Genomic DNA, 16,457 nt, shown 5'->3' with positions numbered 1-16,457 from the left:
GAAGAACTGTGTGATGTCATCATGTCCATATGGAAGAACTGTGTGATGTCCTCATGTCCATATGGAAGAACTATGTGATGTCATCACGTCTATATGGAGGAACTGTGTGATGTCATCATGTCCATATGGAAGAACTGTGTGATGTCATCATGTCCATATGGAGGAACTGTGTGATGTCCTCATGTCCATATGGAGGAACTGTGTGATGTCATCATGTCCACATTGAGGGAAATCTCTGAGGAACGTTTCCAGCACCTTGTAGAAAGTATACCACCAAAAATTACGGCAAAAGGGGGCCGACCCGGTACTAACAAGGTGTACCTAATAAAGAGAGTATCATACGCACAAATGCACTCACCTTAGCAGCTTCAAGAAATACCCGATCGCTTATGTGACGCACACCACTTAGAACAACAGCAAGAGCGACACCTGGGGACAAGATCAACGTATAACATCATAATGTTTACCTAGTTCTATCACACAGTGAAGATCAGAAATAGCGCTGTTGTCTGCCTTTTAACTTACTACATTCTGATAGTTTGTGAGACCTCATGCACACCAAAATCTCTCAGAGTAACGTTATGCAGAAAACAATCAAGTCACAGTGTGAATACCGTGTTTCCCCAAAAATAAGACACTGTCTTAGGCTACTTTCACACTATAAAATTCATCCGTTTTAAAGATCCGATTGATGTTCCGCTATGAAAACCCTGAAAATCGGCCATTAAACGTCCGTTAGAAAATCCCATTATAGTCTATGGGATTTTTACATTATCAGTTTTTATCCGTTATAGTCCGTTATTAATAACGGACGTTATTTTGTGACGGAAGATAGTAACGGGAGAAATACTCCATGCACTATTTCTTTCGTTCAGTCTCCCGTCACAAAATAACGTCCGTTATTAATAACGGACTATAACGGATAAAAACTGCTAATGTAAAAATCCCATAGACTATAATGGGATTTTCTAACGGACGTTTAAATGGGCACTGTCACCAACTTTATTTTTTGATATGTTGTAGTACTTATGTACTACAACATCTCTCTAATATACTTGTATTATTTTTTTTTTCATTAAAAAGGTTTAATTTACATTTCAAAACCGGCTACTGAAAAAGGACTGATTTTGGCCCGGCAATCAGTCCTTTTTCAGTTAGGCTGCACTCGCTCCCTGCCTGTCAATCAGACAGGGGGGGGGGGGAACGGGCTAGCAACGGGAACGGGCTAGCAAAAAAAAAATAAATAGGATGGTGGGAGCTACCCTTTAATGGCCGATTTTCAGGGTTTTCATAACGGAACATCAAACTGATCTTTAAAATGAATGAATTTTATAGTGTGAAAGCAGCCTTATATATATTTTTCCTCAAGAAGACACACTATGGCTTATTTTCAGGGGATGTCTTATGGTACAACAATCTACATTTCTCCTCCATTTCAGGAACCATATGCACCTGGCCTGCTGTACGGTACCATCCTTCCCATGAGGTTGCACCATAGAGTACTTGGAGGAGGCGGCTATAAATTCCTACTAGTGCTAGGCAACCGCAGGGACTTGGGAGCCGCCGCCGCACAGAAATAGTGTCCCCACACTGATCAGCTGGGACATACTGCCCTGCATATCAGCTGCCGACCCTACGCTGATCAGCTGGGACACGGGACCCGCCGCTGCTGTACTGTGCTGGGACATCCCTACGGTACCTGTCAAAATGGGGCAGATGAGAAGATGAAATGAGGGCTGGCTGTCTTCATTACCTTCAATAAGCCATGACTTCCACTATGGCTTATTTTCGGGGTTACGGCTTATATTGAGCAAATACATAGAACTCCTGGTATGGCTTATTTTATGGCTATGTCTTATTTTCAGGGAAACATGGTATCATGGGAATATCATGACTTAACCAAGGATCATGGCTGACACGTAAAATAAAACCAATATCTTTTTCATCCTCACCTGGGAAAATGTAGGCATTGTTGCCCTGCCCTGGCTTAAATGTACGGCCATCATTTAAAATCACTGTATCAAATGGGCTGCCACTGGCAAAGAGACAACGCCCCTGTAAAATGAAGGGGAAAAAAAAGTGAAGAAAATTCCTGACTTGATGTCATTACTAACAATGTTTTTGTGCACAGCATGGCCATAGTCGGTACAAACCTCTGTCCAGGTATAGGCTTCCTCAGCTGTACACTCGGCCTGTGTTGTTGGATTACTGAGAGCGAAGATGACCGGCCTCTCATTGATTGCGCCCATTGCTTTAACAACATTTTCTGTGAAGAGTCGTCCGGCTCCAGCAACACCTACAGATAAAAAGTAAACATATTATAGTGAACATTTTCCCTTTATTCTACAGCGCGTGCCTCACATACTCTGATGCTAGGGACCCTGCTTTTTCCACTCATCACATCATGACTTTTGTCCATCTACTTGAACCCCTGTCCTCAGGGATGTGACTTCTAGACAGGTCGCTGCATGACAAACTGATAACTCACCGATGATTGCAGTCGGCTTCAGCACATTAACTGCATCCAGAAAGCTTTTCACCGGCTGATCTGGAGGAGAATGGGCATAAGACTCTTGGTTACCATCCACCCCTTCATCACGGCCCTAAGAAGCAAAGACAAATCGAATAGAAATATTTTATGGTTATAAAAAACAAAAAACAAAAAAAAAATCCCACAGCTCTGACTAAAATTCTGGACATTGTAAGCTTCCACAAGATCAGAACTCCTTTTCATTTAGGGGTGGGGTGCTTTTTTTCTGTGCCCATTAAAGCCTCCTGCTAATTACTATAATACTGTCCCCCATGTACAAGAATATAATTACTATAATACTGCCTCCTATATACAAAAAAATATAACTGCTATAATACTGCCTCCTATGTACAAGAATATAACTACCATAATACTGCTTCTTATATACAAGAATATAACTACTATAATACTTCTATATACAAGAATATAACTACTATAATACTCCTCCTATGTACAAGAATATAACTACTATAATACTCCTCCTATGTACAAGAATATAACTACTATAATACTCCTCCTATGTACAAGAATATAACTACTATAATACTGCCTCCTATATACAAGAATATATCTACTATAATACTTCCCCCCTATATACAATATAACTACTATAATACTGTCTCCTATACACAAGAATATAACTACTATAATACTGCTCCTATGTACAAGAATATAACTACTATAATACCGCCTCCTATATACGAGAATATAACTACTATAATACTGCCTCCTACATACAAGAATATAACTACTTTAATACTGCTCCTATGTACAATATAACTACTATATACAAGAATATAACTACTATAATACTGCCTCCTACATACAAGAATATAACTACTTTAATACTGCTCCTATGTACAATATAACTACTATATACAAGAATATAACTACTATAATACTGCTCCTATATACAAGAATATAACTATTATAATACTGCCTCCTATATACAAGAATATAACTACTATAATACTGCCTCCTATATACAAGAATATATCTACTATAATACTTCCCCCCCTATACACAAGAATATAACTACTATAATACTGCTCCTATGTACAAGAATATAACTACTATAAAATACTGCCCCCTATATACGAGAATATAACTACTATAATACTGCCTCCTACGTACAAGAATATAACTACTATAATACTGCTCCTATATACAAGAATATAACTACTATAATACTGCCTCCTATGTACAAGAATATAACTACTATAATACTGCTCCTATATACAAGAATATAATTACTATAATACTGCTCCTATATACAAGAATATAACTACTATAATACTGCTCCTATATACAAGAATATAACTACTATAATACTGCTCCTATGTACAAGAATATAACTACTATAATACTGCTCCTATATACAAGAATATAACTACTATGAGTGTAGAAGGAAATGGCACTGTCCAGATGTATTAGATGAGTTGTGGTTGTAGTAGTACTTCCTGGAGGTCGGGTAGGCAGACATATGTTGGGGGTGCAGGTTTCAACAGAAAAAGTCCAATAATAGGTGCAAGTGTAGAAGGAAAAAAAACGCACTCACCCACTCTAAATGTGCTGCGGACAAGGAGGTTTTTATTCAGCCGGGGGTCAAGATCCGGGACAGGTGGAGGACGTGGAGGAGAGAAATGCAACTAGTTTCGCTCACAACGGAGCTTTATCCAACTAATGTGGCACATTAGTTGGATAAAGCTCCAGTGTGAGCGAAACTAGTTGCATTTCTCTACTCCACGTCCTCCACCTGTCCCGGATCTTGACCCCCGGCTGAATAAAAACCTCCTTGTCCGCAGCACATTTAGAGTGGGTGAGTGCGTTTTTTTTCCTTCTACACTTGCACATATAACTACTATAATACTGCACCCTATGTACAAGAATATAACCACTATAATACTGATCCAGTGTACAACAATATAAACTACTGTAATACTGGACCTAATAGGCAAATTTGTAGTCTAAAAATTTATAAACGCCCCCCCCCCCCCCCCCTTTAGATTCAGTCTCTCACCTGTAGTAGTAATCCAAACTTGTCAAACATCCATATCTTTTCCCGTGCAGCCTCTGCTGAAAGACCATTCTCCATCATTGCCATGACGATAAGGTTAGCGATACCAAGAGCAGCCTGTGGGGTGGGGAAAATGAACAGAAAATTAACTTATCAGCCATAAAACCATTTTGTGATTTTTCATAATACTCAGCACTTATAATACTATGCAGTTGAATAATGCAGTAAATACCAGATCATCAAGTAGCCTGGATTATTAAATAGAAAATGTACTATAAGAGCAGAGATCAATAAGGAAGCAATCTTAATATATAGTAAATGCAGAAATTGAAGAAATATTACTGTGCATATACAATTACTATGTTGTTATCTATTGGATTTAGATTATAAATAACAGTGGTCTCCAAACTCTGCAAAACTATAGCCAATGGCTGCCCAAGCATGCTGGGAGTTGTATTTCTGCAACAGCTGGAGGTCTACAGTTTGGATATTTAAGGTTAGAGTATTTAAGGCATAGAGTGACTGACCTCTCCTGCCCCAAGGAAGAGAACTCTCTGCTCAGTGATGGGTTTTCCCAGCGCCCGCTGCGTTCCGAGGAGTCCAGCCAGCGCCACAGAGGCCGTACCTCGGGGAACAAGTAAAGTGATAATATAATATATAGATTTATACAAAAAATTTAAAAAAAAATACATATTTTATTAAAATATTACATATACAAATATAAAGATATAAAATATACACAATACACACACTAGATGGCCCCGACATACGATAATTTCAACATGCGATGGCCTCTCAGAGGTCATCGCATGTTGAAGGCAGCATCAACATACGATGCTTTTTTATGTCGGGGCCATCGCATAAACGGCTATCCGGCAGCGCAGACTGCTTCAGCTGCCACCGGATAGCCGTATACGGTGCCCCGTGAGCTCCGGTGATGGTCTCCTACCTGTCTTCGGGGCTCCGGAGCGTCCTCTTTGGGATCCCCTGCATCACATCACCGCACACGCCGTCCCGTCATCTAATAAAAGCGGCGTGCGTAGTGACGTGTTGGCAGCGACGGAGAGCGAGGATCCCGGGGAAGCAGAGACGTCCGGAGCGTCAGGGACACCCAGGGGACGCGGCGAAAGCGATGGAGGGCGACATCCAGGGCAGTGGTGACAGTACGGAGCGGTGGGGACTGGTGAATAGGACTTCCTATTCTTTCCATTGCACGGATTCCTCAACATACGATGGTTTCAACAAACGATGGTGCATTTGGAACAGATTACCATCGTATGTTGAGGGACCACTGTAATATATATATAATATATATATATAATATATATATATATATATATATATATATATATATATATATATATATATATATATATATATATATATATATACACACATACATATACACATACACAAACATATTTTATATATTTTTATTTTTATATTTAAGTTTTGTTCATACTTTATTGGATTTCTTGATAAAATTGAACAACTGAATAGGCCAATACATTTTGAACACCACCGGACCCCCATACTATGCTGAGTGAGGCGCCTTTATCTGCTCCCCCTGGAGTCTGGGAGATCTTTTGGAGAGTAGTTGGTCGATAGAAACTGCTAACGTGAAAAAAAGGGTCTCCTTTGTTATACTAGTCTGCTCAGCTGCCCTACAGTATTTACCGTATTATTTTCTTTACTAGGTCATACCTTGTATGTCATCATTGAAAGTGCAATACTTTTCTCTGTACTTTCTCAGGAATCTGAAAGCATTGTGGTTCCCAAAGTCTTCAAACTGGATGAGAGTATTCTGGCCATATCTGTAAGACACATATGGGTGAGTATTATGCACCACAGATTCCCATCATTACTAAGTCTGGGTTCACATACCGTATATACTCGAGTATAAGCCGAGTTTTTCAGCACGATTTTTCATGCTGAAAACACCCCCCTCGGCTTATACTCGAGTGAACTCTCCACCCTCAGTGGTCTTCAACCTGCGGACCTCCAGAGGTTTCAAAACTACAACTCCCAGCAAGCCCGGGCAGCCATCGGCTGTCCGGGCTTGCTGGGAGGTGTAGTTTTGAAACCTCTGGAGGTCCGCAGGTTGAAGACCACTGCGGCCTTCGACATAATCCAGCCCCCTCTCACCCCCTTTAGTTCTGTACAGTACTCGCCTCCGCTCGGCGCTGGTCCGGTGCTGCAGGACTGTCCGGTGAGGAGGTCGTCCGGTGGGATAGTGGTTCCGGGCTGCTATCTTTACCGGGGAGGCCTCTTCTCCGCGCTTCGGGCCCGGCCCCAGAATAGTCACGTTGCCTTGACGACGACGCAGATACGTTCATTACCAACGTCCTTCTGCGTCATAGTCAAGGCAACCCCTCTATTCCGGGCCCGCAGAAGAGGCGCCCCCGGTGAAGATAGCAGCCCGGAACAAGTATCCCACCGGACAGTCCTGCAGCACCGGACCAGCGCCGAGCGGAGTTGTAGTTTTGAAACCTCTGGAGGTCCGCAGGTTGAAGACCACTGAGGGCGGATAGTTCACAAGAGGATGATGAATGGGGGTGTGGGATGATGACAAGGGGATGATGAAGGGGGGTGTGGGATGATGACAAGGGGATGATGAAGGGGGGGTGTGGGATGATGACGGGGGGGTGTGGGATGATGACAAGGGGATGATGAAGGGGGGGGGGTGGGATGATGACAAGGGGATGATGAAGGGGGGATGATGACAGGCGGTGATGATGAAAGGGGGATGATGACAGGGTGATGATGATGAGGGTCTGGATGATGACATCGGGGGTTGATGTATTTCCCACCCTAGGCTTATATTCGAGTCAATAACTTTTCCTGGGATTTTGGGGTGAAATTAGGGGCCTCGGCTTATATTCGGGTCGGCTTATACTCGAGTATATACGGTATGTCAGTACTATCTGGCACCCCTAGATGTGAATAGATGGGAATGCCAGATGACACAAGCTGAATCTTTTACATCCACCATCCAATCCTTCCAATCTGAAATGAAGCATGGCGCTTTACTTATGGACCAGTAAATAGCATCCCGGATGAATGTGAACGAGCCCCAAGTCTGAAATTCTATTTCTGAACCAATGTATCAATGTGTAAAAGCTAAACAATAACTAATAATGAAACTTTTTCAAGAGTGGTCATCCAGCTTTCATAAAAAACGCACATAGCATAGAGCTCTATGACAAAGAACAAACAAACAAACCCCTCAATTTACCCTAGACTACTTTCAACCTCCCTAACATACCCTAGACCACAAGGAAATAAAACAGTACCGTATTTATCGGCGTATAACACGCACTTTTTAGGCAAAAATTTTTAGCCTAAAGTCTGTGTGCGTGTTATACGCCGATACACCCCCAGGAAAGGCAGGGGGAGAGAGGCCGTCGCTGCCCGCTTCTCTCCCCCTGCCTTTCCTGGGGTCTAGAGCCCTGCTGTCGGCCCTTCTCTCCCCCTAGCTATCGGCGCCGCTGCCCGTTCTGTCCCCCTGACTATCGGTGCCGGCGCCCCATTGCCAGCGCCGATAGCCAGGGGTAGAGAAGCGGCGCCGACAGCCAGGGGGAGAGAAGGGGCAGCGGCACCCATTGCCGGTGCCCCGTTGCCTCCCCCCATCCCCGGTGGCATAATTACCTGAGTCGGGTCCGCGCTGCTCCAGGCCTCCGGCGCGCGTCCCCGGCGTCGTTGCTATGCGCTGAACGGCGCGGCGCATGACGTCAGTGCGCCGCGCCGTGCAAAGCAACGACGCAGGGGACGCACGCCGGAGGCCTGGAGCAGCGAGGACCCGACTCAGGTAATTATGCCACCGGGGATGGGGGGAGGCAACGGGGCAGCGGTGCCGGCAATGGGTGCCGCTGCCCCTTCTCTCCCCCTGGCTGTCGGCGCCGGCAAAGGGGCGCCGGCACCGATAGTCAGGGGGACAGAACGGGCAGCGGCGCCGGTAACCAAGGGGAGAGAAGGGCCGGCAGCAGCGCTCTAGACCCCAGGAAAGGCAGGGGGAGAGAAGCCGGCAGCGACGGCCTCTCTCCCCCTGCCTTTCCTGGGGATGTATCGGGGTATACACGCGCACACACGCACCCTCATTTTACCATGGATATTTGGGTAAAAAACTTTTTTTACCCAAATATCCTTGGTAAAATGAGGGTGCGTGTTATAGGCCGGTGCGTGGTATACCCCGATAAATACGGTAACTTCCGCAACATACCTTAGACCACCAGGAATTCTCTTTTTTTTCACTAGACAACAAAATATTAAACACCCTTATACACCCTCTATTATCATAGACCATCAGGACAAATGGTATCACCTTAGAGAACCAGAGCTAGTCATAGTAACCCCTTCATTATCGTAAAACATGGGAGTTTTAATAATGATTTTTTTCCCCACTTATTTTAGGTTATAAAATTCTAGGCCCATCTGATAGTCTGTGATGAAACACAGTATATACCTATCTGTAACAGCATCCATGAACTCATCGATCAGATCATCATAAAGCTGAGTCCGGTCTCTCTTCTGGTAGAGTCCCATGTAAAATTGATCCTTTAGTAATTTCTATTGAGAAAATACAGAAAGGTCTTTTTTTGTCATATTGTCCATAAATTACACTTAAATACATTTCATTCCTGTACTAAGTTATATCCTGTATTATACTCCAGAGCTGTACTCACTATTCTGCTGGTGGAGTCACTATGTACATACATTACATTACTTATCCTGTACTGATCCTGAGTTATATCCTGTATTATACTCCAGAGCTACACTCACTATTCTGCTGGTGAGGTCACTGTGTATATACATTACATTACTTATCCTGTACTGATCCTGAGTTATATCCTGTATTATACTCCAGAGCTGTACTCACTATTCTGCTGGTGAGGTCACTTTGTACATACATTACATTACTTATCCTGTACTGATGCTGAGTTACATCCTGTATTATATTCCAGAGCTGTACTCACAATTCTGCTGGTGAGGTCACTGTGTATATACATTACATTACTTATCCTGTACTGATCCTGGGTTATATCCTGTATTATACTCCAGAGCTGTACTCACTATTCTGCTGGGGAGGTCACTGTGTACATACATTACATTACTTATCCTGTACTGATGCTGAGTTACATCCTGTATTATATTCCAGAGCTGCACTCACTATTCTGCTGATCGTTACCGAGAACAGTCTTGCTTTTGTCAGGAACACCTCTATCAACATATAAGAGTTCCTATAATACAGTGAGAAATGACATTTTCCTACATTAGATTAGTATTTGAGTGCCTGGTGGAAATATGTCACTTCCTAGAATCCACAGATTGCATTGTGCAGACACTACACCAGTCTGATTTCAGATCTGCAGCTCAGAAGTATCACAACAGAAACAGCAGTAAAGGAGTATTCCGTGATACAAAAATGTATCTATCCATCCTAAGGATTGCGGTCCAACCTCTGGGACGCTCCACAATCTCCCGTACGGGGTTCCGGCTCTCCCCTTGAATGGGGCGTGTTGACCAATGCACGAAACGGTGGTCGGATCACCCCCTCAATGTAGCTCTATGGGAGAGATGGAGATTCCTACATCCTGAAATATTCGGCTCTCCCATAGAGCTGCACTTGGGGGTGGGGGGGGGGGGGGGTGTCGTCCACCACTTCGTGCGGTGGTTGACAGACATGTGCCATTTGGATGGACAGTAAGAGCCCTCCGGCATGCAGAAATTTATCCCCTATCCTTAGGATAGGGCATATATGTTTTTCTATCCCGGAGTACTGCTTTAACCCCTTAAGGACGGACCCATTTTTACCTCAATGACCAGGCTTTTTTTATTTTTTTTATTTGACATGTATCTATTTAAATGGTAATAACTTTAGGACACTTTCTGAGCGCAGCGATTCTGAGACTTTTTTCGTGACATATTGTACTTTCTATAACTGGTGCATTTTTGGTCACACATGCAGCATTTTTTGTGAAAAACTTCAAAATATTGTGGGGAAAAAAATGGAAAATTTCTGGCGTTTTTTATTTTTTATGGTGTACACTGTGCGGTAAAAGTGATGTTATATTTATTATGTGGGTCAGTACGATTATGGCGATACCCATTTTATATAGTTTTCTATGTTCTTTCCTTTTCTGAGCAAAATTCTTTTTCTGCCATTCATTTTCCAACAGCCGTAACTTTTTTATTTTTCGTCTGACGCCATTGAGTAAGTATGTTTCTACGGCGTTCACCGTGCAGGAAATGTACATTATAATTTTATGGTACATGTCATTACGTGGCAATACCTATTATGTATATGATTTGTGTTTTTGATCTTTTTGGCGATAATTCAGGGCTTTTATTGGGAAAGGGGCATTTTTATTTTATTTATTTATTTATTTTTTACACTTCATACTTTTATTGCAGAACTTTTTTTATTTTATTTTTTTACACGTTATACTATGCTGCAATACATTTGTACTGCAGCACAGTATGACCTGATGGGCTGCACACACACTATAGCCTCTGGCTGGATCTCACAGGCTTCCGTAGCAGGCAGACAGGAGGTCATGATCTGACCTCCTGCTGCCATAGCAACCAACGCCGACCTGCGATCGTATCGCGCCGCCGCCGTTGGTGAACAGGGGGAAAGCGCTCCCCCTGTCAACACCATAGATGCCGTGATCAGGATTGATCACGGCATCTAGGGGGGGTTAATGCTGCCGGGACCAGAGCCGATCTCCTGCGCTGCCCGTGGCAGTGCCGGAGATCACTAGGACTTATGCATAAGTCCAATTGTGAACATGTCGGATGCTTGGATGTATGCATACGTCCTATAGCGGGAAGGGGTTAAGTAAATGGATTTATTTACATATTGACTTATTTTATTATGTGACATTAGTTTGGGGCCTAGAAGCAAGGAATTAAATCCGTGGCTACAGTTCTTGGCTGGGGATCACAGTCCCTAACCCTGTCTTTCCCAACCAGGGTGCTTCCAGCTATTGCAAAACTACAACTTCCAGCATGCCCGGACAGCCAACGGCTGTCCGGGCATACTGGGAGTTGTAGTTGTGCAACAGCTGGAGGCACCCTGGTTGGGAAACACTGCCCAAAACCAAACAAATCATATAGATGGAATGAAATGTACCGGATTATCTGTGCCAACGTCGATGACCACTGGGAGGCACGCCCGAGGTCGGATGCCCGCACATGCCGTATACAGACACAGCTTTCCTACAGGGATTCCCATTCCATACACCCCGAGATCACCAAGACCCAATATCCTCTCTCCATCTGTTACCACAACTGCCTGTAGGAGGAAAGCAAATGTCAGCAAAACACAGCACATGAATTGTCTATGATTTTCATACATTCTATTATGTACTTAATTATGGGGGCGGGGGGGCTGTCCAAGCATCCTGGGAGTGGTAGTTTTGCAACAGCTGGAGGCACGCTGGTTGGGAAACACTGATCTAACATATACTGTGCCAGCCCATAAGGAAGGAGAATTGTACATGTAATGGGAAACCTCTGGATCTCAAAGAAAACTTGTTTCTGTCTATAGGTGTCTCCAGCTGTTGCAAAACTACAACGCCCAGCATTCCAGGATGATCTTTGGATGTCTGGGAATGCTGGAGGCACCCAGGTTGGGAAACACTGGCCTATAGCTAAAGAGCATTTTTTGCTAAAATGGTGCAGGACCTGACTAGAGGGGGCGTTGCTGAGTAACTAATATGCAGGTTGGGGGGGGGGGGGGGAATAGTGACCACAATAGAATGCATTTTGTATTATCACTTGTCCTTCAATAGGGTGTTCTGTCAAAAAAGCTACACCGTTTGCCCAACTCCCATGAAAGTCAATGGGAAACTTCCCCGTTTCTGAAGCTTTTGGCTTTCCCCCATTTGTTCGCACACTGACTATCTTTTGTGCAGAAATGAGGTTTGTGTATGAATGTGTGTGAGCTTTTCGAATTTTTTTGTGCTATCCACATGATGAATTTTACGTAACAACTGGGAAAACACGTGCGTGGCAGGTTTCTAATGGTACGGAAATCTATGCTCATGATCATCCCCTCCCCAGGTTTTCCCATCGATCACAGCTGATTGACAGTAAATGAAGCTGCATACACCGTATAGAGAAAGAATTAGAAAGCTGCTAACTCAAAATCTCTGCTTGCTGTCAGAAAGGAAACATCACTGATTACATTGAGATGCTAAAAACGTAGCCTGCTCAAGTTTTACACTGGTGCCAGGAAATTAAACCGATTTGTAAACGACTTCTATTAAAAAAAATCTTAATCCTTCCTGTACTTATTAGCTGCTGAATACTACAGAGGAAATTCTTTTCTTTTTGGAATTCTCTCTGATGACATCACGAGCACAGTGCTCTTTGCTGACGTCATTATAATAATAATAACTTTATTTATTGTTGTCCTTAGTGGGATTTGAACCCAAGGCCCCAGCACTGCAAGGCAGCAGTGCTAACCACTGAGCCACCATGCTGCCTTAGCATACATCTGCTATGCACGGTTGTTAAAATGGACAGAGATGTCAGCAGAGAGCACTGTGCTCGTGATGTCATCAGTGTTCCAAAAAGAAAGGAATTTTCTCTGTAGCATTCAGCAGCTAATAAGTACTGGAAGGATTAAGATTTTTTTAATAGAAGTAATTTACAAATGTTTAACTTTCTGGCACCAGTTGATTTAAAAGAAAAAAGGTTTTCACCGGAGTACCCCTTTAACCCATTTTAACTTATTGGATCCCCATTATCGTGCCGCAGGGGTCTGATGAGCATTAAACCACCAGCACCTGTCTTTTCTTCCTTTAGATGCAGTCTGTGATTATCACTGACCAAGGCATGTATAGGCTGAATAATGGAAACTCACCGCCTAAAGCAAGTGCAGCTCCTGCGCTCGCTTCATAGACACTATATGCATTAGGTCATAGATTTACGCCCTGGTACATTTAAAGGGGTACTCTGCCCCTAGACATCTTAGCCCCTATCCAAAATATAGGGGCTAATATGTCAGATCGCCGGGGTCCCACTGCTGAGGACCCCGGGGATTGCCGCTGCAGCACCCCGCTATCATTACTGCGCAGAGCAAGATCGCTCTACACGTAATGACGGGCAATACAGGGGCCGGAGCATTGTTACGTCACGGCTCTGCCCCTCGTGATGTCACGGCCCGCCCCGTCAATACAAGTCTACGGGAGGGGGTGTGACAACCTGCCATAGACTTGCATTAAGGGGACGGGCCGTGATGTCATGAGGGGCGGGGCCATCACATCAAGCTGCTCCGGCCCCTGTATCGCCCGTCATTACGCACAGAGCGAACTCGCTTTGCGCAGTAATTATGACGGGGGCTGCAGCGGCGATTCCCGGGGGTACTCAGCAGCGGGACCGCGGCGATCTGACATTTTATCCCCTATCCTTTGGATAGGGGATAAGATGCCAGGGGAGGAGTACCCCTTTAAGACCAGGCTGCAAGGGTGTACAGGTATGTCCCGTGTCATCTAGGGGTTCTGGTCACGTGGAGTTGTCAAGACTGGATACAACTGTAACAGATCATCAGCTGTGTGAATTACTTGCTCTATAAAAGTTCATCACCTTTGGATGCTAGCATGAATATGCCCATTCACTGACAGGAAGCAGAGATCTTGAGAATAGGAAGAACATTTATTTAAAAGTTACCGTACTTCCAATACATAACTATGACTCTTACCTTAACATCATTTTCTGGCCAGTTCTCCAGGATAGATCGGATATGTCCTTTATCATGGATGGAAATATAAAGACCCCTAGGAAAGAATACAGCATAGCTTGTGTTTTATTGTCCGAGGACAGGTGTGGCGCTGTTTTTTGGAAGAAAAATTAAAAGCTGTACATACTAACGTGAGAAATACACAATTTAAGGAAAAATTCCAAAAGTTAAAAAAAATTAAAAAATGTTTTTATTTTTTATTATTATTTTCAAAATCCTAGACTTTTGCCCTGCTTCCTTACTTTGGTCTTCTGAAGATATGTCCATATTGTGAGCAGGCCAGTCCGACGGTGGGGGTGTACACTATAGGCATCAGGCGCTCTATGTCATCCTGTAATATCCTGTAGAACAGCTTTTCGTTTCTCTCCTGGATGCCCATTATATAGATGTACCTGGAGAGAAGGCGGTAAATATTTATCATCCTGAAAGGGCGAATAATTAACATACAGCTGACCGAGTGCAAAAGTGGGTTTCATGAAAAAATAGGCACAAGTTGCTACAATGTAGAAATCATACCGCAACAGGAACTAGTGTTTACAATGGGCATTCAGAGGACATTATGCTGACAGTACACAAAGACCGTTCTCTTTCTTTCTTTAAAGGGGTACTCCGCTGCTCAGCGTTTGGAACTGTTCCAAATGCAGGAGCCGGGAGCTTGTGACGTCATAGTCCCGCCCCCTCATGACGTCACACCCCGGCCCTTCAATGCAAGTCTATGGGAGGGGGCGTGACGGCTGTCATGCCCCCTCCCATAGACTTGCATTGACGGGACGTGACATCATGAGGGGCTATGATGTCACGAGCTCCCAACACCGGCTAAAGCCTTCGGAACGGTTTGTTCCTGACACTGAGCAGCAGAATACCCCTTTTTGAGGGGGGGGGGGGAATTGACCGCTGGGACCCCCGTGATGATCCGCGCGGTGCCCCGGCACGTCACAACCCCCGCATGAAGCGGCGGCTGACATGGCCCTCCCATATATCTCTATGGGAGACCGGTCTTTGGCAATCTTTGGCTCTCCCATACAGATATATGGAGGGGGCCACTTTGTGCAGAGCTTGTGATGCGCCGCTCCTGGGGGGGGGGGAGCGCGTTTCTGCATGTATTATGAATATTATTAAGGAAGAAAACTGCTGCCAGATACCTCTGGCGGCAGCTCATTGCCCCCCAAGGGGATCAGGTAGTTGAAATCAAACATGCCCAACACATCTCTCCCCTGATATCTGTGTCAGTGAAGAGTTAGGATGCTACTACACACATTCACATCTATACGACAGCAGTATCCGGGAAAGATACCTAAACGTATGTGGTAGTATATCCATTGCCTTCCATTATGCCATTGTAGCCAAAAGTCTGTCACTTTTGGCTCAGATTTTAACATAGTTTTGGTATAGAAAAATTCTGCATACTACGCTTTTCTGAACCACAATAAATAAATACATTTAATTACTTAATTTTTCCCCTAAAGAAGTATATTAGTGACATATGGTGTGGTATAGGTCTACATGCGACTACGGAGGTTGTTTTTTTTTGAGGGAGAGAGTGTCTGCTGGTTTTACATATGGATAAAAAAAAAAAAAGTACCGTATTTTTCGCCGTATAAGACGCACTTTTTCTTCCCCAAAACTGGGGGGGGGGGGGGAAAGTTGGTGCTTCTTATATGGCGAATACACCCCTATCGCGGCGGTCCCTGTGGCCATCAACGGCCGGGACCCGCGGCTAATACAGGACATCACCGATCGTGGTGATGCCCTGTATCAACCCTTCAGACGAGGCGATCAAAGCTGACCGCCGCGTCTCAAGCGAAAGTGACACTTACCCGGCTGTTCAGTCGGGCTGTTCGGGACCTCCGCAATTTCACCGCGGCGGTCCCGAACAGCCCGACTGAATAGCCGGGTTAGTGCTTACAGGACACCGGGAGGGACCTTACCTGCCTCCTCGGTGTCCTCTCGGTTCAGGGATCCCCTGTATGGCCAGCGCTCTCCTTCCTCGTCGCGTACGTGCGTCGGCGTGCGTAACAACGTGATGGCGGCGACGGAGAGCGAGGATACCTGGCCGGCAGCAGAGACGTTCCGGAGCGAGGGGGACACGGCGACAGCGATGGAGCGACATCCAGGGCAGCAGTGACGGGTCCGGAGCGGCGGGGACACGTGAGTATTACCTCCTA

The 16,457-nt window shown here is 44.5% G+C and overlaps 1 protein-coding gene across 2 annotated transcripts in view; it reads right to left on the bottom strand.

The window, feature by feature from the left end:
• ME2 (malic enzyme 2) overlaps positions 1–16,457 on the bottom strand; it is a 59,451-nt gene that overhangs the window by 27,569 nt on the left and 15,425 nt on the right. For both annotated transcript variants that reach the window (XM_056544271.1, XM_056544261.1), the window contains exons 4-14: positions 14,535–14,684; positions 14,254–14,329; positions 11,680–11,841; positions 9,010–9,113; positions 6,252–6,361; positions 5,075–5,172; positions 4,551–4,664; positions 2,489–2,603; positions 2,154–2,296; positions 1,953–2,055; positions 359–429 (exon numbers count right to left, since the gene is read on the bottom strand). In XM_056544271.1, the coding sequence (XP_056400246.1) occupies positions 359–429; positions 1,953–2,055; positions 2,154–2,296; positions 2,489–2,603; positions 4,551–4,664; positions 5,075–5,172; positions 6,252–6,361; positions 9,010–9,113; positions 11,680–11,841; positions 14,254–14,329; positions 14,535–14,684 (1,246 nt within the window). The remainder of the gene's footprint in view (positions 1–358; positions 430–1,952; positions 2,056–2,153; positions 2,297–2,488; positions 2,604–4,550; positions 4,665–5,074; positions 5,173–6,251; positions 6,362–9,009; positions 9,114–11,679; positions 11,842–14,253; positions 14,330–14,534; positions 14,685–16,457) is intronic.

The sequence above is a fragment of the Hyla sarda genome, chromosome 1 (assembly GCF_029499605.1).
Source record: "Hyla sarda isolate aHylSar1 chromosome 1, aHylSar1.hap1, whole genome shotgun sequence".
NCBI lineage: Eukaryota > Metazoa > Chordata > Amphibia > Anura > Hylidae > Hyla > Hyla sarda.
This window is presented reverse-complemented; position numbering and strand designations above follow the sequence as displayed.